The 26,892-nt window shown below is 40.3% G+C and overlaps 1 protein-coding gene across 4 annotated transcripts in view; it reads right to left on the reverse strand.

The window, feature by feature from the left end:
• The window catches only part of ANKS1B (ankyrin repeat and sterile alpha motif domain containing 1B), a 693,028-nt gene that overhangs the window by 478,417 nt on the left and 187,719 nt on the right, over nucleotides 1-26,892 (reverse strand). For all 4 annotated transcript variants that reach the window (XM_087814846.1, XM_087814845.1, XM_087814848.1 and 1 more), the window contains exon 11: nucleotides 14,808-14,944. In XM_087814846.1, the coding sequence (XP_087670972.1) occupies nucleotides 14,808-14,944 (137 nt within the window). The remainder of the gene's footprint in view (nucleotides 1-14,807; nucleotides 14,945-26,892) is intronic.

Consider the following 26,892-nt stretch of genomic DNA (forward strand, 5'->3'; position numbering starts at 1 on the left):
TGTTTTACTTACTAGTGTATGTCCTGTACCTAGCATGAAATCTGGTCTATGGAATACACTCAGAAATGGATGAATGGATAAAGGGACCCCACTGAAGATGAACTAAGGAAGAATTATACGAGGAATGCTTTATCCTATCTTGAAGGAAGAATAGATGTTAACCAGGAATAGAAACAGGGAAATGTACTCTAGACTGTATCAGGAAAAGTGAGAAAACAAGTTTCCTCTGGAGAACTGCAGGAGTTTAGCAGGATCACTTTAGGGATGTTGGTCATAAAGAGGAATCTAGTGTCAGAACACACATGGGCTTTCATGCCTTATTGAGGAGTTGGGATGTGATGATGAAAGTAATAAGAAGCTCAGAAGGATTTTATAAAGGTTAATAACATACTCAGGTTGACAGTGTAAGAAGTTCACTCTTTTCCCGGGAGCAGTCTGGCATTGGAGACAGAGCCCAAGCGAAGTGAGGAGATTACACAGAGGAGATGGCTAGCGTGGCTGTCACACACCCGGCAGCGTTTGGGGGCTGCCCACCTGTGCAGGGCACTGGGGTGGAGAGTCAAAACACTGCCAGGGTGAGGAGCGGATCCCCCGAGAGTCAGCCGAATGTGAGGAGTCAGAGCACACACACGGCGAGGAGGGCGGACGGCATGGTGGGTGTCATACCCTGAGCACGGCCAAGACGGGGTCCATGTGGGAGTGGGCTGGCATGGGGAGGCAGAGCCCAAAATGGGGCAAGGCAGGTGTCCACACAGGGGGATGGCCATATGGGTGTTAGGGTCAGGTCAAATAACTACATACACTTAAGATGTTGGAAGCTAGGTTTGTGATTGTCACAGCATAAACTACAATATGGAAATGAATTCTGTGAAGTTTACACTGAAGTCACATTATCACTATAAACTCATGATTTTCAATATATGTAAAGATGGATATAGAAATACAGATGTGTGTGCATATATATTAATATATACTTTAAATACACACCCATACCCACCTACATGCATACATATACATACTGTACATACATATACATATTCCCCAGCTCTACCTGCTGAGGGGGCCTTGGAACAGTGACATCCCAATAGCAATAAATGTACTTAGTGACCAAATCGTGGCATCTAACTACCACATTCCACTAAAAGGAAATAAAGCTTCTTGGAGAAATGGCTGGTTCCATATCTGCGACTAGAAACGTATACATGAGATAAGCCTAGAGCATGTTGTTCCAGAAATCAAGGAAGTGCTCAGAGAATGAGGAGAATGTATCAGAAGGGCAGAGGAGGGCTCCCTTTGGCAAGATCCGGAATCACTTAAGTATCAAAACAAATAACGATAGTAATGGAGCATATAACTCATGGAATAAACTAGGAAAACACAGGACAAAACAAAACAAAACAAAACAAAACAAAACAAAACAAAACAAAACAAAACAAAAAAAATATATATATATATATATAAATTGAATGTTTTATGAGAAATGGTATGTTAATATAGTTTCAAAGTACACACCACAGGTGCTTATAAATTACAGAAGGAAAGAGCAACCTCATAGTAGATAAGCCTGGGAAATGCAAACTTAATCAAGTGGTCAAGGCAAACATCAGGAAAAGGCCAAATCAAAATCACGTCCCACCTGAGAGGATACATAAAAAAAAGTCACTTCTAGATCTTTCTGACAAAGGTGAAAATAGCCTGAATCCAATTATGAGGAACTATCAGACAAACCCAAATGGAGGGCATTCTATAAAATAACTGACCCGCTATCTTCAAGTGTGTCACGGTTTTAAAGTCTAGAAAAGACTGAGGAATTCTTCCAGGTCAAAGGAGATAAAAGAGAAATGAGAACTGGACACAACGTATGGTTCTGGGCTGGGTCTTATGACCATAAAATATAGTGTGATGACAACTGGTGGCATGTGAATGGGGTTGTAGGATTAAATGGTAGTAATATATCAAAGTTCAATATCTGATTTCGATGGTTGTTTTCTGGTTATGGATAAATGTCCATGTTTGTAAGAAATGACTTGCTAAAGTAATTGGGGCTGATGGAGTCAGCAACTTACAAAGAGTTGCAGGCACAAAGGTCTTTACATTGTTTTCTACTTTTGCTGTAACTCTTTGTTTCAAAATAGTAATAATAAAACATGAAAATTTCTGTGAGAAATGTGGAAGATAAATTAGAAGCAGATGAGACGCCAGCAAGGGAGCCATTATGGGAGCTATTTCAGTAATCAAGTCAAGAGAACGTGAATTAAGACATTTGCAGTGAGAGCAGAGAAAGAGGAAAGTTTGGGGAGATACTGAGGAAACAGAATTGACAGGTTTGGTTTGCTATTCAGATTTAGGGAGAGGAGGCTCTAAGGCAGTGGGGGGGAACCTTTTTTCTGCCAAGGGACATTTGGATATTTATAACATCATTGGCGGGCCATCCAAAATGATCAACTTAAAAATTAGCTATGAAAAAAGCTCCTAGATTTACTGAATTTCAAGTCCTGCCTGCGGTGGCCTTGGCAGGGCCGGACCAAATGATTTTTCAGGCCATATACAGCCCACGGGCCAGACGTTCCCCACCTCCGTGTCTAAGGCAACTCAGATTTCTGGTTGGGGAAACTGATGAGATGGTGGCGCCATTGATATAAGGAAGAAAAAGCAGATTTTTGGAGTAAGTAAGCTGATGTAATGGCAAGTAAGTATAGTGAACCTTATTATCCAAACACTCTAGGCTACTTGACCAAATAAAATATATTTTATCATGTTGTTAAACTGAATTTGCACTCTCTGGCCTCCTATTTCCATAAGAAGGGGAATTCCATTAGAATAATATTCTTGGCCTTTTCTCCCTTCACTTGCTCAGATGCAAAATGACTTTGGGGAAGGAACCAAGCACGCTCAGCTGTTGCTCCTTCTGGGCTTCTCGTCTTCAGAGCCAACATGTCAGCATCATCCACACATTCCTGCTTTTCTGTGGCAAAATCACCTTGTAGATGGTTGTGATGTGTGTTTAATTCAGGGACAAAGTTACAGCAAGCACATTTGAGCACATATCCAGAATCATACTGTCCTATCAGTTCTACCAGTAATAATAAAAAATTATGACATTGGTTTTAATTTTTCTAACTCCCCTATCCTCTCTCTCAACTCGTCTGAATCTGGGAGAGAGAGAAAGCAGTGTAGATAATTTGTATATCAAACTTGAGCAATTGTGTAAACTTTTTTATTCCTCATAGTAGCTACTATGCTTGAAACAAACTCATTGAACTGAATTCGATCAATATAAAATATAATGATGCTAAAATAATACTGTATTACAGTGGGAAATGTGGTCCTCCTGATGACTGGTATTTCAGTTCTGGTGTTTAGCACCATTGATTTAAAACCTGTTTTTTAATGTAGTACAGTACACAATATACTTATTAAACTTGTCCTCATACATAAAGTAGGAGTTTTAATGGCCCTATCACCTCATACGCTTGCTCCGAGAATTAAGTAGGTGATGTATGGACACCACTCTGTAACTGACGAGGTGAATGACACACATTTCCTGCTCAGTCATCATGCTCCCTTTCTCAACAGTGAAATTTTGTGCAGAATGAGTGGAAAAATCAAACCAGAATGGACTTGCTGGGGTCAGCTAGAAAGAAGCATATCAAGTGACCTAGATCATGTTTCCCAAAGTGTGTTTTGTGGCTCACCAGTCGTGAAAAATATTAATGGGTTTCCCAGGATGGCAGTGGGGGAAGGCTATGAAAAATCCTTCAGTGCGGAAAAGTATTTAACCCTGTAGTTCCCCACTATAGTTGACCAAAAACCCCACTCAGGATGAGTGTGTCACAGAGATGAAGATATGCTGATTGAGGGGAAGAGGGTAGAATATGTGGCTGGGATTTCTTGATTTATCAGAACACTCTATGGTGACTTTGGTACAGCATTAAGTCAAAAAACTGTACACACTATGCTCATCCTACTCTGTTCCCTGGACAGTGTGTACCCACTACTTCTTCTACCAGTTTCTATGCAAATATAAAGCTCAATTTGAATACCCTCTTCCTAGAATAGTCTTCCCTGGCTTTTACCTGATCACACTCCGTTAATTAATTCAAATGATACAGAGCACCAATTACGTACTCAGCGCTGTTCTAAGTACTAGGATCGAGCAAAAATAATCCCAATAACACATTGTTCTTACTTTTACAGAACATCCATTCGAGTGGGAAGGACATCAAATCAACACATAAATGCTAATTCAGGTTTAAAATATGCTACAGAGGAAAAATTAACATAAAGGAGGTAGAAAGGGAAGTGGTGGCCACTTTCTATTCGGTGGTCAGAGAAGGCCTCTCTCCTAAGGTGACATCTGAATAATTGGTTAAGGGAAGAAAGACAACGAGCCCTGTAAGTCTCTGGGAGCAGGGCACTCTAGACGATTCTGTGATGAGTATGCAAAACATGAGGCAGGAATTGTCTGGCGTCTCTGAGGTAATGTAGCGAAGACGGCACGGCTGGAGCAAAGTGAGTTAGGCAGGAAATGACAGGAGATTGATTGCAAGGTTAGCGAGAGACTCAGATTATAGAAGGCGGTGTATGATTTTACTCTGGGATGGGAAGACACTGGAAGTTTGAGCAGATGAGTAACATGATCTGATTTTTGTGAGTTCACCTGCCAATTTGTAAAAGGACAGTAAGAGCACAACAGTCACTGCCAGGAAACAGGCTGAGAGGCTATTTCAAAAGACGAGGCAAGAGGTAGTCATGGCTTATACGAGAGGGACAGAGGGGAGATGGTCGGAGGGTCCTGATTCAAGACAGATTTTGAAAAGAAAGCTAAAGGAACAATTTTTAAACTTTTTGATCTCAGGACCATTTCATGCCTGAAAATTACTGAAAACACTAGAGAATTTTTGTACATGAGGGTTATATCTAGAAATATTTAGCATATTAAAAATTAAGTCTGAGATACTTTTTTTGGTTTTTAATCCTCTCCTGAGTATATTTTTTCCAGTGATTTTTTTTTTTTTTTTTTTGGCGGGGGGAGGGCAGAGAGAGGTGTGAGAGATACACATTGAAATACTTCTAAAACATAAGGATATAAATGCAGATTTTATTAGCCATCAGAGCTGAGATGTCACTGCAACCATCACGCAATGACGGAAAACTCCATCAAGCACCCACGTACAAATAAGAGAGGAAAAGGCAACGTGGGTTTGTATTATTATGAAAACAGTTCTGACCTCACAGGCCTTCGGAAAGCGTCCTTGAGACTGCCAAGGGATCCTGAGCCATGGCGGGAACTGTTGGCCTAGAGGGTTTTTGATGCATCACATGTGAGAGAGTGAGAAAAAGGAACCTAGGATGGGGCCAAGTCTTTTACCCTGAGCTGCCATTAACTGAAATACAAAGTTTAGTGCTACATGTGTTAAGCTTAAGATGCTTTTTAGACTTTCAGCTGAGGGTTAGAGTAGCTGGCGGGATACGAGCCCGGAGTTCAGGGAAGTGGGAGGGGGTTGGAGATACAAATTTAGGAGTCAGCAGCACCTAGATAGCATTTAAAGCCCTGGAACTGGACATGAGTGCACAGGGAGTGTGTATAGATTGACAGACGAGGCCTGAGGATAATCCCTGGGCTTATTCATTCAATCAATGAATTCCATCAGTGAAATCCCAAATGTGATCTGTTTACAGCACAGTCTCCCTCAGTTGATTAAAGGTTCTCTGAGGTCATGTTTATATGGAACATCCTCTTGTGACGCCCAGCATACAGCAGGCACTCAACGGCTTCCTGAATGAATGAACCAATAAAGTAACAACGTGCTCTGTGGTAGGTTCATAGCTAAACTTCCTAATTTTAGAAGAGGCAAGATGAGGAGGTTGAAGTGACCGGCTTGAGATGTGTGTATTAGGTCGACTGTTCATCATGTGGTCAAACAGGGTTCCAGGAACGCAGAGGCAGAGGCAGCCGGGGGGATTAAACTTTACCCAGCGCAGGTCGGTAACAGGCGGCCAGCAGGAGGGATGGGATTAGGCTTCAAATTCTAGTTCCCATGTAAGACATTTAAAACAATAATGCCAACTCTTCTTTGTAGACATTTTATTTTGTAAGGAACTTTTCCCCAGAGAAAGTCCCTCTACGCACTCTTGTTCAGCCTGTTTAATAAAGTCTCCTGCTGATAATGGCAACGGAGGCACAAAATTCAGAGAACTGTATTTTATGCGTAGAAAAGGAGAGGAAATTTTTTACATGTGTCAGTAAATAAAGTGTCAGTAATAAAAGTTCCCCATTTTCCTAGTGGGCAAATCCAGCCAGAGTTGCATCAAAAGGGAGTAATATTCCGCTGGCATATGACTGGCATGGCTTCTGTAAAGAACGGCGGTGATTTTATTCACGAGTGCAAGATGCAGTCCGTAGCGGGTGCGTTCTGGATTCTGGCTTTTCCCTTCCCCGCCCTGGGTCGGCCTGACCCAATCCTGCGTCTTTTTTCTTCACTGGCTTCTCTCACATCCCAAATGGCAGGAGTTCACATCCCTGCGTCTCTCTTATGCAGACACCTCTAAGGAATGAAGTGCTGGAGGCTGGGATTCCCCCCCACCAGTTAGCCAGCATCAGTCTAGGTAGATTCAAATGATTTAAGGAACTTAAAAAGGCTCCCAGACACATTTCCTAAAGGCCGGAGTTGCTATCATCAGAGCCACTGTGGATGAGAGGCGGCGAGAGCGAGAGGATTGTCTCTCAAAGGTCATACTTCAAATATGGGCAAACACCACGTTTTTAATCACTCTAACAGCAAGTTGGGTCACTACAGGGCTTTACAATTTACACAGCACCACGGCACATTTTATCTGATCTGAGCTTTACTTACATCCCTGAGAATGAGGCAAGGCAAATACCATCCTCACTTTCTCGACAAGTTGAAGGATCAGAAAGGTCACGCAGAGGGGATGTGACAGAAGCATGATGAGAGGTGAACTCCTAGAAAAGGCACCCATGGAACATTTTGCATATGTTTCATGAGTTTTGTATATCATCCTGTCCAAGAACACCGGGTTAAAAAATACCTGTCACCCTGGCCGGGTGGCTCAGCTGATTGGAACATTGCCCCATACCCCAAAAGGCTGTGGGTTCGATTCCCAGTCAGGGCACATACCCAGGTCGCGGGCGGGGTCTCTGGTCTGGATGCGTTCAGGAGGCAACTGATTGATAGTTCTCTCTCATATTGATGTTTCTCTCTCAAAAAACAAACAAACAAACAAAAAAATCAATAAAAAGAAACACATATCCTCAGGTGAAGATTAAAAAAAAATGTTTGTCTTTAGAGATCTTGGTTTCATTGGTCTGGGGTAGGGCCCAGGCAGTTTTTAAAAAGCTTCCCAGGAGATTCTGATTTGTTGAGGACTGCTGGTCGACTGCTGGGGCCCTTGAGTTCTTCTTTTTTTCCTTTCCAAATTGTTCTTTGTTTCACCTGAGATTACTTTCTCTTATTTTATTATCTTTCTGCTTTTATCTTCCACTTCTCACTTCGCCTTGGTTGCAAGACCCCAGGTTACTGCATAGAGTCTTCTTAGGTTTCCCCTCTAGGCTCTGCCTCCTGCTCTCCCTCCCTTCCCCTCTCCTCCCCGGCTCCACCATCCCTCCCTCTGATGATTTGCTCCCCGGGGAGCTAACTAACAGGAGCTGGCTCTGGAGTTAGGAGACCAGAGCCCTTCCAGTCAGTGGCTGGGCAACACTGGGAAAATTATTCAACCTCTCTAAGTCTCGGACCCAATCAGTAAGACAAAGAAAAACAATACCTACCTTGTAGGGTTTTTATAAGAAATGAATGAAGCACATGCTCAATAATAGAAATAAATGGCTCAGTACTCAAAAATATTTTAAAAGATTATCTTTTAAAAGGTCTTTTTCTTTCTTACCTACTTTTTTGCTGCAATGTAATTACAATATTCTGTACTCTTTCTGAGTTATATGCCTCTGCTTTTTACATACCCACTCTCATTTCTAATTTTAAAATTTAGCATATGTATTGTATAACCCCCCCCCCCCAGTGCCCAATAAAATATTATTCTAGATTTGGCAAGAATTTTCTATACCCCAAGTTCTAAAATCTTCATAATGGAAGGGAGAGATGGTATGGATTATTATTAAATTATCTTATATTAGCTCATTAAGCACACAAAAAGTCCAGAAGAATATCTAAAATATTTATTCCCTTCAGGGCCAGGTGTCACTGATTTAAACAGAGTTCACCGTGGGTAGCAGTTCAGGAGCAGCTCATCTTTCCTCAAATCACCTCCCTTAGTCTCCTGAGAGAACTGGACCCCTGACTTTTTCTTTTGTTTACCCCTGTGGCTCCTTTGCTTCCTTTTGATAGGCTCCCTGCTTAGCTGTGAAAGAGTGCAGCCTGCTCACTTCATTGTGTCAGGTTCTACTATGGATGGGATTTAAAGTGTGTGGTGGGATCTGGACAGTAACCAGGAGCACCCTCGAGATAATCAGAATTGCCAAATTTCCAGGTTGACTTCTTGTTAGCATTCACTATGTTCATTAAAATATATTATGATAATATTCAATATTAAGCACCTATTAGGATGATTTATCTGTGATATTATGCCAATATAGTCTTTTTCCTGCCTCCACCTTGGGTCACTTCTCAAACATTCTCATGTCATGATAGAAGAAAGGAGTAGAAAAATCCATCCAGCTAAAACTACCACCAAGGGTGCAGGCCAAGAATCCAATGCTTGAACAGCTAATTCCTTATCAAACACTCCGGTAATGCCAGTCTTTGGACTTTGGAGCTAATTAGATTTAGTGACTCCTCCTATTATAAATTTAATGTTCAGTCCCCTTCACTCATGTCTCTCCCATCCACTTTTAGTCTCCCCTTTCCCATTCTCTATAACCAGATTTAATTTTCTGCCTTCTAAAATAAAAAATTAAAAATTAAAAACACACAAAAAACTGTTTCCTCAACTTTGTCCATCCTTCAACACCCTGACATACTACTTTCCTTTACCACCAAATCATTCAAAAGATTAATCCACACTTGGTGCTTTGCTTTTCTCCAACTCTTCAATTCTTTGCATCTTAAGCTTCTGCATTCACCACTTGAGTTAATTGCCTTCTTGAAGGTCTTTGCCCTCATAATCACCAATGGAAGTGACATTCAGAGCTCCCTGCAGTTTTGCATCCCAACAAGTTTTGACATTGTTGACTAATCTCTTCTTCAATTTTCTTTTCTCTCTTCATATTTATGATAATGCTTTGTCTTCCTTGGTTTATCTCTCAATGCCCCTTTCCCCTCTCTCTTTGCTAAGGCATTCTTTCTAGAGTATATGTAAAGAAGTTACTTAAACTGACTGATTCCCAATTTCCTCTTCTGTAAATTGAAAATAATGATATCCATTCCAAAAAATTCATGAAAATTAAACTGTATTATGCACTTAACAAATATTAATTGCATTCCTTAAGTGTAAACATTTCCAGCATTCTATCTTTGATACTATCTCCCTTCACCATCTAATTCTATAAGCTTTTACCTCTCACTAGAGCTCTACACCAATATTTCTAATTTGTATATCATGACTCACACTCGATAAGATTACAAAACAAAATTTATCATGTCACCCTCTTCCTCATTATAATAAATTTCTACTCAAGTCTTTCCTGTATTTATCAAGATCATTTCAAAATCCCAGGCAACCAGGACCAACCAGATCATTAGTCATCTTTGACTCCCTTAGATTTAATCCATCTCTTTACACACTAATGCTTTATCCAAAGTATCTCTTGTACATCATAATCAAGTTGTATTTACTCCAGAAATGCAAAGTTGGATTAACATTTAAAAATAAAACAATGTATTTTATCACAACAGAACAAAGGAAGAAAAATCATATGGTCATCTAAATATATACAGGAAAAATTGAAAAACTTTGACACTCTTTTATGCTAAAACTCTCAGCAAATTAGGATTAGAAGGGTACACACAATTAACATAGGTTATATTATACTTAATGTTGAAATACTGAATGCTTTCCCTCAAAGATAGCAAATAAGGCATGGGTTTGAGTTTTACCAGTTCTGTGCATAATTGCCCTGCAGTCACAGCAGTAAAGTAATAATAATAATAATCATAATAATCATAATAATAATATCTAAAGTCTAGGAAAAAAAGAAATAAGATCATTATTCTCAGATGACAAGAGAGAACCATTAAAAATTATTTTTAAAAGGAACTACTATAACTTTTAAGTAAAATTACCCAGGTGGCAGGATATAAGGACATAAGGATTATATAAAACTCAGTGGCATTTCTGTATACCAACAATGAACAACTGAAAAGTGAAAGTAATAAATAATACCAAAACATTAAGTCAACTCAATGAGGAGAGCCTTTTTCCATGTAGGAAAAAATAAATAAACCTCAACTCTTACCTCACACTCTACAAAAACAATTTGAGTAGATAATAAAACTAAATGTAAAAGCCAGAACCAGAAAGCATCTAGAAAAATTATAGGAGGACATATTCACAACCTGGACAAAACACAAAAAGCACTAACCATGAAAGAAGAAATTGATAAACTGGATCTCACCAAAATTAAAATATTCTGTTCATCTAAAGCCACCAATAAAAAACAAAGTAGGCAAATCACAGACTAGAAAAAAACAGTTGCAGTGCATAAAACTAACAAAGAACCCATATCTTTTGGATTACGGGAGATTTGTAAAGAATTAGCACAAATCAACAATTAGAAAATTGAACAACCCATTAAAGAGACTTGAACAGACACTTCTCAAAAGAACAGATAAGAATGGTCAATGACCACAGGAAAAAGTGCACCAGGAAAATGCAAATTAAAACCATAACGAGAAATCTTTTCACACCCTTAAGAATCACTAAAATAAAAAAATTTAAAAAGCCTAATATACCAAATGTTCACAAGACTGGAGAAACTAAAATGCTCACACATTTCTGATGGGGGTTATACAATGAAGCAAGCAGTTTGGAAAACTCTTGGCAAGTTTCTTATAAAGTTAGCTACTCATCTGCCCTATGACCCAACAAGTCCACTCTTTGTCATCTATATGAAAACATGTCTATAAAAAACCTTTAACACATGAGTATTCACAGCATATCCATCCATAGCCAACAACAGGAAACAGCACAGTATTAAGCAACAGGACAGTGGATAAACAAATTATATCAAATTAATCCAATGGAATATTACTCAGCAAAAAAGAACAAGTGAATCCCCAAAACATTATGTCCAGTGAAACAAGTCAGACATTGACATATTCAAAATACCCACACACTGTAGGATTGCATTTATGTAAAGCCCAAGAGCAGGCAATCCTAATCTACAGTGATAAAAATCAGAAAGAAGCTCCCTCTGAGGTAGGAATTGGGGCAATTGATGGGAAAGAGCCACAAGGCAACTTTGGGGGGTGATGTCAATGTCCATTATCTTGCTTTGAGTGGGATTATACCTAGATATACAATGGTCAAAATTCATCAAACTGAATTTCCTTCTTCAATTAGTGAGAAATAAAGATGCTTCGCCAGGAAAACATAAAAAAAGAAAAACCCCATTACAAATAACATAACTATTTAGTAGAAAGAAGAAAAGGTATATGAATAGGCCTACCTAAAAGTTTATGTCAAAGGTACCATTTTTTCAAGTTTAAAAATAATTTTATTTTCAAGTATAAATAAATGACCCCAGCCTTGTGACTTCATCCTAATAGAGAAACTCAGCCTTGTGGGCTAATATACTGGAGAAAAACAAAGTGAAACCAGAAGTATATAAATATTTCAGTCTCTATGAGTTGAAAACAGAATGTTTTCACAATCTGAAAAATGTTAAGGCATGAAAGAGTCCAAAGGAGCAAAGGCAAAAAGATCGAACACAGGATGGGGAACTAACAGCTGTGACTTAGCGAGCTACTAAATACACCAAATAAAATCAAACTCAACAAAACACTGCAAAGGCTGTAGCTTCCAAGTAATTAACGCAGTAATCAGAAGCCTGCGGCGTATAATCAGCCCTACCACCTACTTAATGCAAGGAGGCCTTGGTTACAAATGGATACGCTCCATGTATAGGTAGAGCTATGGAGAGCAGGCCAGACAAAGGCCTGCAAAAGGGGAAAGTGACCCAACTGAACTTGCTCTGCGTAGTATCTACTTACAGTAAGTGAGATGAAGGTTATGTTTTTCTTTCTCATCAATTCTGTATCATTCTCACGATAAGACTGAACACAGGCAACGCCCATGCAAAGAAATGTCAATTCTTGAATATGGGTAGCACTTAGGCTTTTATTGTCAAGGCTCCTCACCAGTTTTAAGAGTGAAATGATCACTTCGACCATGTTATTAATTTCTAATTAGTAAACTGAAAAAGTGTTTTCATAGCCACAAGTCGATCTAACTTCACATTTCTTGCATTTCCAGATAGAAAGCCAGAGCTGGCAAACACTTAGAGGATTAAACTTGTGATGAAAATACAGGCTCTTATAGAAGCTAACCGACAAGTATCTGTCCTTTGGAGCAGTTAGCTCTTGACTGTGCTTCATCCCTCGCACACCTGTGACTTGTCAGAACACACCAGGGAGTCCCCTGTTCTATCCATCCAGCTGTCCTCCACCCACACTCCCCAGTGTCCAAACCCTCTCCCGAAACCACATATCCTACCCCAATTCCCCCTCATAATTACTTCCACTGCAATCATCTGCTCCCTGTGCTCCACAATGACTGAGGAGTCCCAGGAGATCAGGGGTCATGGGGAGAAATAAGTAATGCACCGAAGTCTCTGGGGTGAAAAGAAAAATAGCCCAACCGAGGTTATATTCTTTCCCAATTCTATAGCTTAGCAGTGATTGTTCTATTACGTAGATACTTACAGGCTGCATTGGTTCTCATTTAAATACCATAATTCCTACTTTCCTGACTTTCTTCATTTTTCCCCTCTTTAAATCATCACTATAATTGCTAAGAAAGGATAATGGAGTCAGTTACCTTCATAAACATTTAATAACAGACAGAGCTGAGGAAAGAGCCAAGGTGGAATCCGTGGCTTTAATACTACCCCTGGTTTTCTTCAAGGTTTACCAAAATAAACTCATCTAAAATAAACCTGTAAAGAAGGATTTATGGAGGAAGTTTCCTTAGTGTTGCTTAGATTACAGATACGTAGAAAGTAATCTGTTTTTCATTCACTGAATTCCCAAATGCCTTTGCGTTAGAAAATTTACGTTGGTCTTCTAAAAGTAAGTATGTTTATTAATGGATCTTATTAACTTATATATAGGACAATCTCCTCCCGAAGGAGCTAAAAATGCCAGAAATGTAATAGCGGCACAGTAACACCAGAAACAGCTTCATATAATGAGAGAGCCGATGACAATAAACGTGGCATTTAGCATCTAAATCTGAGGTTAATGAGGTTATTTCTTGAAGCAAATGAACTAGATGAAATTTCCCTGGAGAGGAAGAAAGGGTTTTTGAGGACATTTTTTCTCCTCTGTGTACTGGGACACTGTGTAAAATGTGACTGTGTCTAACTGACCCCGAAACTATAGGTTCCTCATAAAGATGTCAAGTTGTACAACCTCGTGAGGATTCGTCTAACCTCTGAACAGGACGGAAGGAGACACTATTATACGACAGGAAGGCCAGGGACTTCAAACCCGCTGTCCCTCGGCCCCTTGGGAGGGCCAGCACCCTTCTCTGTAGCACCAGCATAAACATCCCCTTGGAACTCATGAAGGTTAAAGGAAACAATTGATCTGAAAGTGCTGTATAAACTGAGGCGGGGGCTAAAGTTTAAATGCCATTTCACTGATGAGAATGAAGATTATAATAAAAATCACCTGACACAGGTGACTAAAGAAGATACACTACTGAGGAAATCGTGGCTCATTCACAACGGAACGGCCTTCAAGGACACATTTGCTCCGCGAGGGATTTGTTCACACACTCCATCTAAGTAGATGGTGAAAGGCATCGGTTGGATCCAGAGTCGCCCTCTCCTGGGTTTTAGAGGCCCATTGAGAGCCAGGCAGGTTTAAACGCCGCCAAGCCCACGCTCCGGACTCTTCTGTTGGCAGCAATATCATGCTAACAGCTTTGTAAGCGCTATTTTCAATGAACTGTCGCAGAACAGCTTGTCCCTCCCAGTGATATTTCTAAAGCTTGCCTGCAAACCGCCTACTGGGAAGCCCAACTGAAAGAGGAGAGGGAAGAGAGAGGAAGTCCTACAGACAAAGGACAGGGATGGGACAGAGAAGGCAGGGTAGAGGGCCACCAGCTGGGTGGGAGTGAGCCGGAGGCAAGCCGGGAGTATGGGACCCAGGCGGAACCCAGCAGAAAGCAGAAGGAACAGGGCAGTTACAGAAAACATATAGAAACAACTGGGGCCAGAGGAGGGGGGAGCAAATTTACAACGCAGCGCGGTCAGAGACGGGGACAAAAGGAGCGGGAGACGCCAGAAAACATGGGACGGCTCAGCCACTGCAGCGCAGTTATTAAAATGTTATGCGAGGAAGGTGGCGTGAAATAAATAGCCCTTTTCCTAAGCGTCGCTTGTGTTTGTCGTGGAATATACAAATTCATTTTTCCAAAAGCTAATACAGATTTCAATGTCTTTCATCAGCTCCAAGGGAAGAAAACATCCTGTTCGAAGGCCCTGCGTTTAACCTAAAAATCAATTTCCATATCATAAAATCGGACAGGCATTGCAGTGTGAGCTTTGCATGCACCGGTTCGAAAGCAAAATACATTTTAGTGCAGATAATGTCATTCTGGGCACTTACCTGGGGTCGAATAACTTTTACAATATTTTTGAGGGCAGTGTCGGGGGATGGAGGTGAGCAGTCAGGCGTTGGGCCTGTGGAACTGTTTCTATGGTTACTAGTTCCTGGAGCAGTAATTGCTACCTCAGAGGCATTATCTGCGAATAAAAATAGAACTGCCATGAACCTAATCACTCAGTTTACCTTTTAAGACTAGAAATTAGTTAGTGAGCATGAATTGAGATTTCAACTTAAAACTGGTATGAATTACGAGATCACATGGAGGAATATGCTCTGCAGAATATTTTAAAGATAATGTTTATTGACTGATTTGTTTTCTGTTAGAATGATTATCAGCCCCTGGAGTAGTATCCCAAGAAGGAAGAGTATTATTATTCAATTAATAATGATAGATTATTAATTATAAATTACAGCATAGCAATTAACACTGTCACTGTTAGATGAATGGCTAAAGCCTTACCTTAACTAAAAAAGAACATGACTTCTTATATTATTGGACTAAGTTTTCTCCATAAACTTTCAAATGGGTATTGAGCTTTATTAAAGTAGATGTTTCCTATCTCCTTGATTCATAAAACCCATACTCAAGCCTCCTCAAAGCACTTTTCCATGAAATCCCTCCAGCTATAGAAAAAGTATCTCAGTGAATTAACCTTGCTGAGAAACTGACATTTGTGCAAAAACGGTTTTATAATGGATACAAGCACAAAACTATTACCCTCCCAGATAAACATATCTTCCTATACGGTCAAAACTAAATGAATGAAATTTCAAAAAGTCTAAATTAGTCTTCCCTTATGGCGACTATTTTGAGCTAAGAGGAGATAAAGAAAGTGACATCTTCAAAATCAGCAACACATGTAACATTTTCTTCTTAAGTTTATATGAAAACAAAATAACATCAAGGATGTAGTTTGGAATGTTTAAAAGACTTGGAAAAAGATGATAAATGTTTTATAAATAACTTCTGCTAGCACAAAGAGAAGTTATATTATTTTAACAACAATTTGGCAACCCTCTATGGCTTTTTATGGAAACTATTGCAAGTTCAAATCTGCAAAAACTGTATTTCCTGTTATATTTTTAATCAGTTCCCAATACTTTTCTGACCTAGACAGCTGAAATGATGCAAAAGAGACTGAGACTGTAAATTGTGGATAGACCAGCAAATCTCTGTTTCATGCCCAGGGTCTACAGTTCCAAGTGAAAAGCAACAATTTAGGAAGGCACCTCTCGCTCATAAAAAGTGAGGTTATAAAAACTCTACCCACCACATAAAAATATAATTCAGTCTCCTGGGAATCGGGCATGGGCTTGTGAAAAACACAAGTGTGGCACACTGAATTAAATAGATCCTTCATTAAATACGTCTTAAAGGTATCCAGAGCTCACTCTTGACTTCAACTTAATGGATGAGGTGGGAATGAGCATCTCAAGAATAAGCAGGTTTGTGTGGGTGGCCTTCCGAGTAGAACAGAGTAGTATGAGAAATTATTGAAACAGAGACAAAACACCCATCAGCAAGACGATGACAAAGATGCCCTGATTCTCTCCGATTTGTCCATTCCTTCTTTCATTCATTCGACCCTACATCTAAAAACATTTACTTGGGGGCATGTATGTCAGTTATCACGTTTCGTTCTAAGGATAAATTTAAAAGAATCTCTAGCCAGGGATAAATAGGTGGAGCACAGAGGATTTTTAGGATAGTAAAACTGTTCTGTATGATGCTATAATGGTGGGCATATGTCGTTTTAATCTGTCCAAACCCATAGAATGTGCACCACGAAGAGTGAATCCTAATGCAAACCATGGGCTTTGGGTGATAATGATGTTTCAGTGTAGGTCCGTTGATTGTATCAAAGGTACCCCTCTGGTTGAGGCTGTTGATTAGCGGGGGAGGCTGTGCCCACATTGAGGCAGAGTGAATACAGGAACTCTCTGTATTTCTACTCAATTTTGCTGTGAACCTACAACTGCTCTAAAAATGTGTGCATATAAAATGAAAAAACACACATGAAAAATAACTAGCATGTTACAGGCACAGAGTATAGGTTTAATAAATCTGAGTTTTGTTTTTCCCTATGAAACCAAATAGCATCCGAATTAAAAATAAAATATGGAAGTCGAAAGAAAATCCAGAGGGGGAAAGCAAAAGAATAGTTAGTAATTTTTTTTGTAGATAATACATCTAGAATAATGACTGTGAGTCATTGGGAGGATTTGAGACCAGTCCCTTTAAGCTATTAACACAAATTGGTAGGGACAGAATTTAATTCTGGGAATAAGGAATGACCCATTGGGGGATGATTTACTGCAAGGGCTGGCCCCGTTGACTGCCTTGGCATCAAAGCCAGAAAAACTGCCGGGTATACCATGCAGACTGTAAGGCAAAAGCGTATGAATGTTTCGCATAAGTAATTCAATCCATAGTACAAGACAGTGCGTAATACAGCACTAAATTATTCAGAAAAGACTATAAGTGCCTCCATCTTCTGAATCCCTGATCTGTACCATTACACTGATAATTTGATTTTATACTACCCCGCATTGTTCATTGTCTCTTCTAGACTAGATTCTATTTTCTCAGAGACTTCTATTTCCCTTATCCCCTCCACAGCTCCTAGCTCAATGCAATCCTTTAAAAATACTAAGTGAAATAAAGTGAATAAAGTAAAACCTGTGTGTCAACGGCAACCATCACAATAGCCTCAATTACATGGAGGAGGGTGACCTGGCTTTTATAATTTAGGGTCCTTTTAGAGAAAATCCGAATGAAAATCCGACAGAACACACAAGCGTCTTATGAAACCCATTTGTTCCTTAAAATAGCCTTTATTATATTATTTATTTTAAAAGTACCAATTATCCAGTGGTCTTTATAAAACGACAGTCTGTGTCGAAGATAGTTTTGCATGATCAACCTACATCTCACACCTGCAGCTACAAAACCCTGCTGATGAAAATGAAATGAGGTGTGTAAAAACTGCTTAGAGAAAATTACTGAATATATTGCAATCTTCGGCTGGAATAAGAAACTTATCGTCTCGTCAGAGTCCCTTACCACGCATTAGGCCATGCATTATGAGTGTCAGTTTCCTCTATGATAATAACCTTAGGAAAAAACCTTCGAGTTTACTTGAGCTTTTAGAGGAAAAGCATTGTATGAATACAAAATAACTCATGGGCAGTGTTCCAGTGCAGAATTTTAACATTCTCTAGCATGTACAGAGCAGTTAAAGGACACCAGAGACCTTGTTAGCTGCTGTGTAGCTGACAAATAGGACTGAGATTACTTCTGGCTGGAGATTCAGGGCCGGTGTCATGGATCAGGCAGTGACTAAGGAGGCCTCTGAGAGATTAGTGAAATTTAGGCATGAAGGAATGGGTGGAAAGGGCATTCCAAGAGTTCCAATGAGAAAAAAGCAGAGAGACTGGAAAGAGTTAGGCATACTGGTGGAATAAGAAAGAGTTCGGTTTGAATAAAATATAATACTCATGGGAAATAAAACTAAGAAAGGGAGGCGCCATATACTATGAATTAGGGCTTTGGAATCAGACAACCGTAAAGGGCAATCCTGGCATATTCAATCTCAGTTTCCTCATCTGTGAAACAGTATTTTCTCATAGTATCATAAGAATAAATGAGGTGTCTGTGTATGTAGGCGTGTTTAACATATTGCCTGGCACATAGTAGGTGCTCAAATAAAAGTAGCTATTATTATCATATGTAGTAATAACAATAATAAATATAAGTAGATAGGTGGCTTAAGGTGTTTTTGTGGGAAGTCCTGAATGTAACACTAAGTAATCGTCAAGTAAGTATTTAATAATTATTAGTCTAGCAATTCATGAAGTACAATTTTTAATTTTGGCCTTAAGTCAGGAGTCAGAAAACTATTTTTGCAAGGGCCAGATAGTTCGTATTTTAAGCTCTGTAGGCTTTATGATCTCCATCATAACTACTCAACTCTGCTGTTGTAGCACGAAAGCAGCCACAGACAACATGTAAGCAGATGGATGGGGCTATGTACCAAGAAAGCTTTATTTACAAAAACAAGTGGGGACCAGATAGCTTGTGGAACCATCATAGTACCCGTCACTATAAAAGTAGAAATGTACTTATCATTTATACAAAAATAAAGTATATAAAGTATATTTAACACAAGGGTCATGCCTTGTCCACATTAAGTGTTCAAAACATGCTCATTGGATGGATAAATAAATAAATTAATAACCAAACGAATCTCTGTATTTTAAAATAACTTTGTTTTAGTAATGGGACATGGCCATCATTTCTGGGATAGGCAGTATAAAAATCATAAGCAAAATAGTCTAAATATCTTCTGTTTCGATATTTCCAGTGAGAAAGTGCTCACTATGTAATAGCTGAGGAAGTTAATATTTAACAATTGTTTTTAGAGTATTATTTAATATTACAAATAGTCATTACATTTTTACTTTCTCCTAGCAATGTGTGGTTTGTTTTTAAGAATTAGCAATTCTTTGAAATATGTTGAAAACTGAAACACTTAAACTTTCATTACTGTTCCCACAACAGCGATACATATTTCATGGTCTTGACCAAGCAGCTACTGGACCAGATAAAATGCATGGTGGGCAGCTTCTAGGATGGGCCTCACTGGTCCCTCCCTGCCTCATGGCATTCAAGTCTTTGTTAAATTCTCACCCCCAGAGAGGGGACCGAACTTGTTGATGAGCTTCTAACAAATAAAAACAGAAGGATGAGATATTACTCCTAGGGCTAAGTTATAAACAGGCTGCAGCTTCTGTCTTGGGTGTGTCATCTCGAGCTCTCCCTCTCTAAGGTATCTTACACTAAAGAAAGCAAGTACCACACTGTGCACAGCCTTTTGGAGAGGCCCCCATAGCATGGCAAGGAACTGAAACCCTCAGTTCAATAGCCCATCTGGAACCAAAATTTGTCAACAGCCACATGAGTCAGCTTGGAAGTGGATCCTTGCGGCTTGGTCAAGCCTGGAGATGACTGCATTTCACAGAGAGCCTGAAACCAGAGCCACCCACCTAAATTCCTCTTGGATTCCTAACCCACAAAAACTCTGACATAATAAATATTTGCTGTTTTCAGCCACATGCTTTAGAGTAATTTTCCCTGTGTGCACATATACAATATAGTTCTGAAAGTATATTTGTCATGTAAATTAAATATGTGCTGAGCATTTCATGGAATTGGTGATCTTTACTCAAAATGTCAAAAAGTTCTAGGAAAACTGGAGAGAAATCACCACCTATATAGAGTTTTGCTTGAAATCTACATTAGTCAGGAACCCATATTTACTTTGGTCATCTGGTATTTTGGTATAAAATGTAGCGACAAATTAGTCTTATTTATTATTAATATCTGAATTTATATTTCCCTTGATTTGCTACTATGCTCTTCAAGTTATGTGAATACTCATGATGATAGACTTCACACATTGTTTATTGTATTCAATTACAATTTGTTTAGGTAACAAACAAAGCAGCACATCATTCTGGGCCTTCTCAACCTATAGATTTGGGTCATTTTTCTAAGAACAATGAGAAAATAATAAGTCACTAAAAGTTTTGAATCAGAGTGACACATTCAGACTTGCGATTTAAAGATTACTTTGGCTGCAACATAAATAATAAATTCAAGGAAGGCAAATAGGACAATTAATTTGTTATTATTAAAGTAATCCAGAAGAGTGGTTGGTGAAGGTAGAGATTAAGAGAAGATAGATTTGAGGGACAGTTGGGGATATAAAATAAGTTCCAGAATTACCCTCACCCTCCTACCTATTACAGGTAAGAACTACAAGAACTGGTGACTGGTTGAATATAGGAATTGATGGAGATGGAGATGGCAAGGAAGTCCAGGTTTCTGAAGTCAGGTAAGTGATTAAATCATTTACTGAGATAAGAAACCCTGCATGAAGAACAAATCTGAGGGGAAAGATAGGAGCTTAGTTTTGGACATGTTAGGACTGAGGTGCCTTTGAGACACACAGGTGAAGATATTCAGTAGACAGTGGATGGATGGATGGATGGATGGATGGATGGATGGATGGATGGATGGATGGATGGATGAATGAATAGATGGTGGATAAATGAATAGATGGATGGAAGGATGCATGACTGGATGGATGGATGGATGGATGGATGGATGGATGGATGGATGGATAAATGATGGCTGGCTGGATGGCTGGCTGGCTGGCTGGCTGGCTGGCTGGATGGATAGATGGGTGGGTGGATGGATGAATAGATGGATGGACAGAATGAAGAATGGATTAATCTGGAGTTGAGAGAAGTGGTCTGGACTGGAAAGAAGTATTTGGGAGTCCTTAGCATGTTGGTTGTAACAGAAACCATACTGTGGATGAGGTCACTTAACAGAGAAAAGTAAAAAGAATAGGGAGGACTTTGAGCCTTGAGGAGCTCCCAACTTTTATAACTTTCAGAAAAATGTCAGCTGTCATGGAGGATGTTAACAAAGTTCCATCTGATGGCTTCAATTTTCTTTATTAATTAAAATATGAGACCATATGCTGAGAGTGAGTGACAAGGTTGGAAAAAGTATCAGAGGTTTGAGGAGAGTAAAGGAGAGGAAGAGTGGAAGGCCTGCTTCAATTTGGTGAGCATGAATTATGATTAAGGAATGTTAACTTCATTACTGTACATATAGCCTGACATTGTAGGAGAAACTCTGTTCCACAGGATACCATAAATGGCATCATAAAAATCCCATGTCCTCGACAAAATCACTTTAATGAGTTTGCTGTATTTTTAAAAATATTATTCTACAATTCATGTTATTCATATAGCTATAAGTAAAACTGGTCTGAGGGAAAAGAGTATAATTTTGTTTAGGATGTTGTTTTCCACATAAAGCCAAATTCCACCCATTGGAGCAAACTGAGATGACTCCATTTTCAAATTGGCCCACTGTCCATATGGGTAAAAGAGCAAACCTACAGGATTTCACTGCAGGCACTGGTGTCCTGGTCTCCTCTCTTTTGCCCCTCTATAAACTAACATTGGGTTAAAATTTTACCGAGTACCAGTCTGATTTAATAAGTGGCTAAGACAGCACTGAGTGCAGAACAAATGCCAAGTAAATAATTGCTGTTTGATAAAAATGGTTCTTATCAGCAAGGCCAGTATTTGTATGTAAAAGAATGATTCCAGGGGGCTTAAAAATATTTGCTCTCTTAAATGAGTTACACATACCCACAGCAATTATGTTGACATTACTCACTTGCTAAGCAGAGACAAACATTAGTCCTGGTCCAGTCTGAATCCTTTTCATTTCAAAATTTTGGCATTAAAATTCAAAAAGCTTCACCATTTCACAAAACATTTCAGTATAAAAAAGTTACAGAATCACCATCACAACCCCGTATTCCAGGATATTGGGGGAAGTGTAGTGGGGGAGGGGAGGATGATTCACCAGATGACCTTTTCCTTTCAGGGTGACCACAGCCAGCAAGCGCGTTAGCAAACTGAATGGAGGTCGCCGAGATCCACACCACCCTGGAGCGCGGCTATGATTGTGTCCTTTATCAGAGACCATCTATTCTCTTCCAACAAGATTGGAAAGAGACTTCGCTGGTGGTGTTGTAAATTGCTCATTAATCAAAATGGATTTATTGAGCATCCATAGTGTGCAAAGCCTGTACTAAGTGATTCAAAATAACAGGTTGCCTAGTTACCATAAAATAGAAAAATTCCCCTGTGAAGGTTTAAATTAAATGAAAGGCAGATAAGAAATCATTATCTCTGATGGTATCTGACAATTTCATAAGGGCTTTTTCTGTCATTACAGCCATTTTCTTTTAAAGATAATATTCATTCATTCATTCATTCACTCATTTGGTTATGCTACTGAGTCACCACTGTGATTATATATGTTGTATCAGGAAAAATTGCAGTGGTGATTTTGCAACAGGGGAAAATATGACTCAATATTGACTGCATAAACACGAGTCTCAGCAAATTACCAAGGAAGTACTGGACTTCTGCTGTCCTTTATTTAAGGAGCCTCGTACTACAGAGCAAGGCCTTGACTCCGTCTGAAATCTGTAGTCACTGAGGCATTAGCTAAGATGCCCCTTGGGAAGAGTGTCCCTTGTTTTCTGGGTGAACTGCACAATTGTGTTGAATACAGATTTACTAATAAGTTGCTTCATATTTAAATTAAACCAGTAGACATGCTGGGTTTTTTTTCTTGTGGTCAGGATGAGATATATTTTGTACTAGCTCATCTAGTTAATAAACAAGAGAGCCCACAGGAAGGTAACTAACATGCATACTTAATTGTGATTTTCTGAGAAACTACATATTCTGTATCTGTGAAGGACACTGCCGGTCACAGCTGAGCCCCTCAGGGTGCTTAGCCTCTGAGATGAGCAGGCCAGGCAGAGTCTGTGCTCACAGCCCCAGGCATCCTCAGTCACCCCTCCATTCTCTGCAGCACCGAGTTTGTGTGCTCAGTTTTGGTTCCCGTATTCATTCCCGCGAGCTGCTGCAACAGAGTACTCCTAACTGGCTGCCTTAAACAACACAGGCGTATTTTGTCACAGTTCTGGAGGCTAGACGCCTGGAATCAAGGCTTTGGCAGGGCTGGTTCCTCCCAGGGCTGTGAGAGAGGGGGCTCTGCTTCAGGCTCTCTCCTTGGCTTGTCAGTGGCCGTCTCACCCTGTGCCTCTCCACATCATCTTTGCTCTTTGCATGTCTCCTGTGTACCAACTTCCCCCTTTATGTAAGGACACCTGTCGTGTTGGATTAGGGCTCATCTGATGACTCTGCTTTAACTTGATGATCTCTATAAAGACCCTATCTCCAAATTCTCCAAATGCAGTCACATTCTGAGGTACTAGGAGTTAGGGTTCCCAAAACAAGGGGGGGGGGGCACAACTCAACCCTAAAAGACCCTCTAAAGACCTGGTCATTCCTTCATCATATCAGTCTCCTATCTCTTCCCTCCTCTCTCCCCGCCTCTCTCTCCTCTCCATCTCTCCCCCTCTCTCTCCCTCTCTCTTCTTTTTCTCTCCCCGCCCCCCCCATAAGCTTCAGAATGCACCTCCTGTGTGTGTAGAAATGCCCATTTTTTCTGTAAACCTAAGCCATGTTACCCAACACAGTTAACCAAAAACTATAAAACACATTCCCTAAGATGTAACATTTTAGTTCCCGTGGCTACTTATTTCACAAATGGGGGAATCCCTACAGCAGGATCCCTTCACTCTCAGCTTTGTCCCCCCTTCCCTCTCTGGCTGGCACTGGATTTGTCCTGGTCACCATCATTTCCTGCTGAGACTGCACTCTGATCTCCTCACTGCCTCCAGCCTCATCTCTGTCCAATATATTCCGCCACACTGCTTCCAGAGAGATCGTTCCGAAACAAAAACCTATCACGTCACATCCCCACTTAGAGTCTGTCAGTGGCTCGCCCCCGCTGTCAGGTAAAATCCAAACTTCTGCAGGTCACTTCTTGTTCTGTTATACATACATCTTCCCCAGCAGCATCCTATGCTCTAACCATGCTGAGCTGGGCATAGCCTCTGAATGCATTATGTTCTCCATGCGACACACTGCTCCCTGGCCTGGAGAGCCATGCCAGTCCCGACCACCCACCCAGCTCTCCCTTCCCTGAGGCTCGGATCAGGCACACCTCCCCGATGAGCTTCCACTCACTCTCTCTCTCCCACCGTATGCTCACCTCTCTCGTTGCACTTATTACCCTTGACTTTAACACACTCTAAGCTCCTAAATGTCAAGACTCGCACTTTTCACTGTTTCCCCTGCAACATGTAGCACAGTATCTAGAACACGAGAGGCACTCAATAAACGTGTATTGAGTGGATGAGCAACTGTAGGGTAGCAAACTGGTTCTTTACCCACCCAGGGCAATCTGAGTGCCTTTAAAAGACTCGGGCGCCTCAAGAGATGTCTCTGTACCCAAAAGTCCTACTTCCAGTCAATAAATGACTTGGTAACAAAGGCAAAAACATCAGTAACTCCAAAAGGCAGTGCTTCCCTGAGTTTATCAGCTTAGTTAGTTGGCCCTGAGGGTACAAGGAAAACTAGGGGCAAGGCATCGCAGAGTGAGAGACTTGGAAAAAATTGGATCCACGCAAAACCTAAGCTATAGGTCAGTGGAGTCAACAGAGAAAAAAGGTACCAACTGCTTCCCCATGCAGGCAGAGGACAGCCAAGTCGATGCTCTCCTCACCCTGCGATGGTGCTCATGGAGGCAAATTCCGTGGAGTTCCAGGTAAGGCCCATCTATAATTGGAACAGAAGCCACTCTGACTTGTATTCATCTCTATTCCTAACACTAAATGGATTTCTTCCACTTTAATACTGGATTCCCTCACCTCTGGAATTCACAATCATAGCCCAAAGTGCACAGATGACTAACGATTATGAATGAAGCCTGGGTCAGGTGAGCAAGCTGGTTCTTTCATGCTGAATCCAGATGACTGAACACAACTGGGGAAAATCATATCCATGCAAACGGATTGTCATCTCACTTAAAAAAATAACCACCACCACCAACTCAGGCACTGTGGGATTTTGTATTTTCTAAATGTGGCTACAAGAGTATATTCTTATAATGTAGCTTGAGAAAAATTTTTCCTTAAAGGGGTGGGTGGGGATTAAATTCCCTCCACTTAAATAAAGGCAGCCTCTTGACTGCAACAGAAGTGATGTTGCCTTCTGAGGCTAAGTCATTTAATGCAATAGAGCTCTGCCTCATTCCCTAAGGGTGCTTGCTCTTAGTACCCCATCACATACCACGAGGAAGTCCAAGCAGGCCATGTCAGCCATATGAATAAAGACTGACCTTGAGAACAGATCCTCCATCCCCTAGTGGAGTTGCCACAGTTGATATCACTTGGGGCAGAAAGAAGCTACCCCCACCAAGCCCTCTCCAAATTGCAGATTTATAAGCAAAATAAATGACTGTTGTTTCAACTTACTAAGTGTTGAGGTGGTTGGGTATGAAGCAATCAGTAACAAGAACAGCCCGACTGGTGTGGCTCAGTGGTTGAGCATCAGTCTATGCACCAAGAGGTCACCGGTTCAATTCCTGGTAGGTCACATGCCCGGGTAGCAAGCTCCATCCCCAGTGGGGAGCCTACAGGAGGCAGCTGATCAATGTTTCTCTCTCATCAATGTTTCTATCTCTCTGTCTCCCTTCCTCTTTCTCTAAAATCAATAAACATATTATTAAAAATAATAAGAAGAAGAACAGATTTTGATTCTTGGAAATTGTATGCTGCCATAAGAAAAATCTAAAACAAGTGGCATTAACTTGGTGACTGGGCAGCACGCACAAGCTGGAAGGGCCTCCAAGTGAGTGATTATGAAAAGCTAAATAGCCTTTAGGAGAGGATTCGAGGAAGCCCAAAGAGCTATAAGAAAGCAGTTGGTAAAGGCTTAAAGGACAGCAAATGTAATTGGAGGCTCAAAGCAAGAATTCATTTGCCATGTTGTAGCATAAAGTTTGGCAACATTGACATCTGCGGTAACATGGAAAATAGAAACTGAACCAAATGAACTCTATAATCTAGCTAAGGAGATTTCTAGCAGAATATTTAAAGAATAACTTAGCTTCTGGCTGCCTATGATAAAATGTAGAAAGAACTGAAGAGTCGCCTGCTAAATTCAAAGGAGCCAGGCATTTCTGGGGATAAAAACAAAACTAGTTTCTTATTTCCAGCTGCTACAAATGGGGAAAAAAAGATCTCAAATTAGGAAAGCCAATGATCAACTCTGGGTGGGACGACAAGGTCTCATCCAGGTGGAGCCACATAGAAACATGAAGCCAAACAGAAAGACCCTTTAAGGATTTTTTTTTTTTTTTAATTTTTAAAAAAATATATCTTTTTTGATTTCAGAGAGAGGAAGGGAGAGGGAGAGAGAGATAGAAACATCAATTATGAGAGAGCCATTGATCGGCTGCCTCCTGCACACTCCTGACTGGGGATCGAGCCCCATTGCCTGGATCCCAGGTCGACGCTCAACCGCTGAGCCACGCCCAGCCAGGGCTAAGGATTTTTAAGAGCATGCCTCA

The sequence above is a fragment of the Miniopterus natalensis genome, chromosome 2 (genome assembly GCF_054644295.1).
Source record: "Miniopterus natalensis isolate mMinNat1 chromosome 2, mMinNat1.hap1, whole genome shotgun sequence".
Taxonomy (NCBI): Eukaryota; Metazoa; Chordata; class Mammalia; order Chiroptera; family Miniopteridae; genus Miniopterus; species Miniopterus natalensis.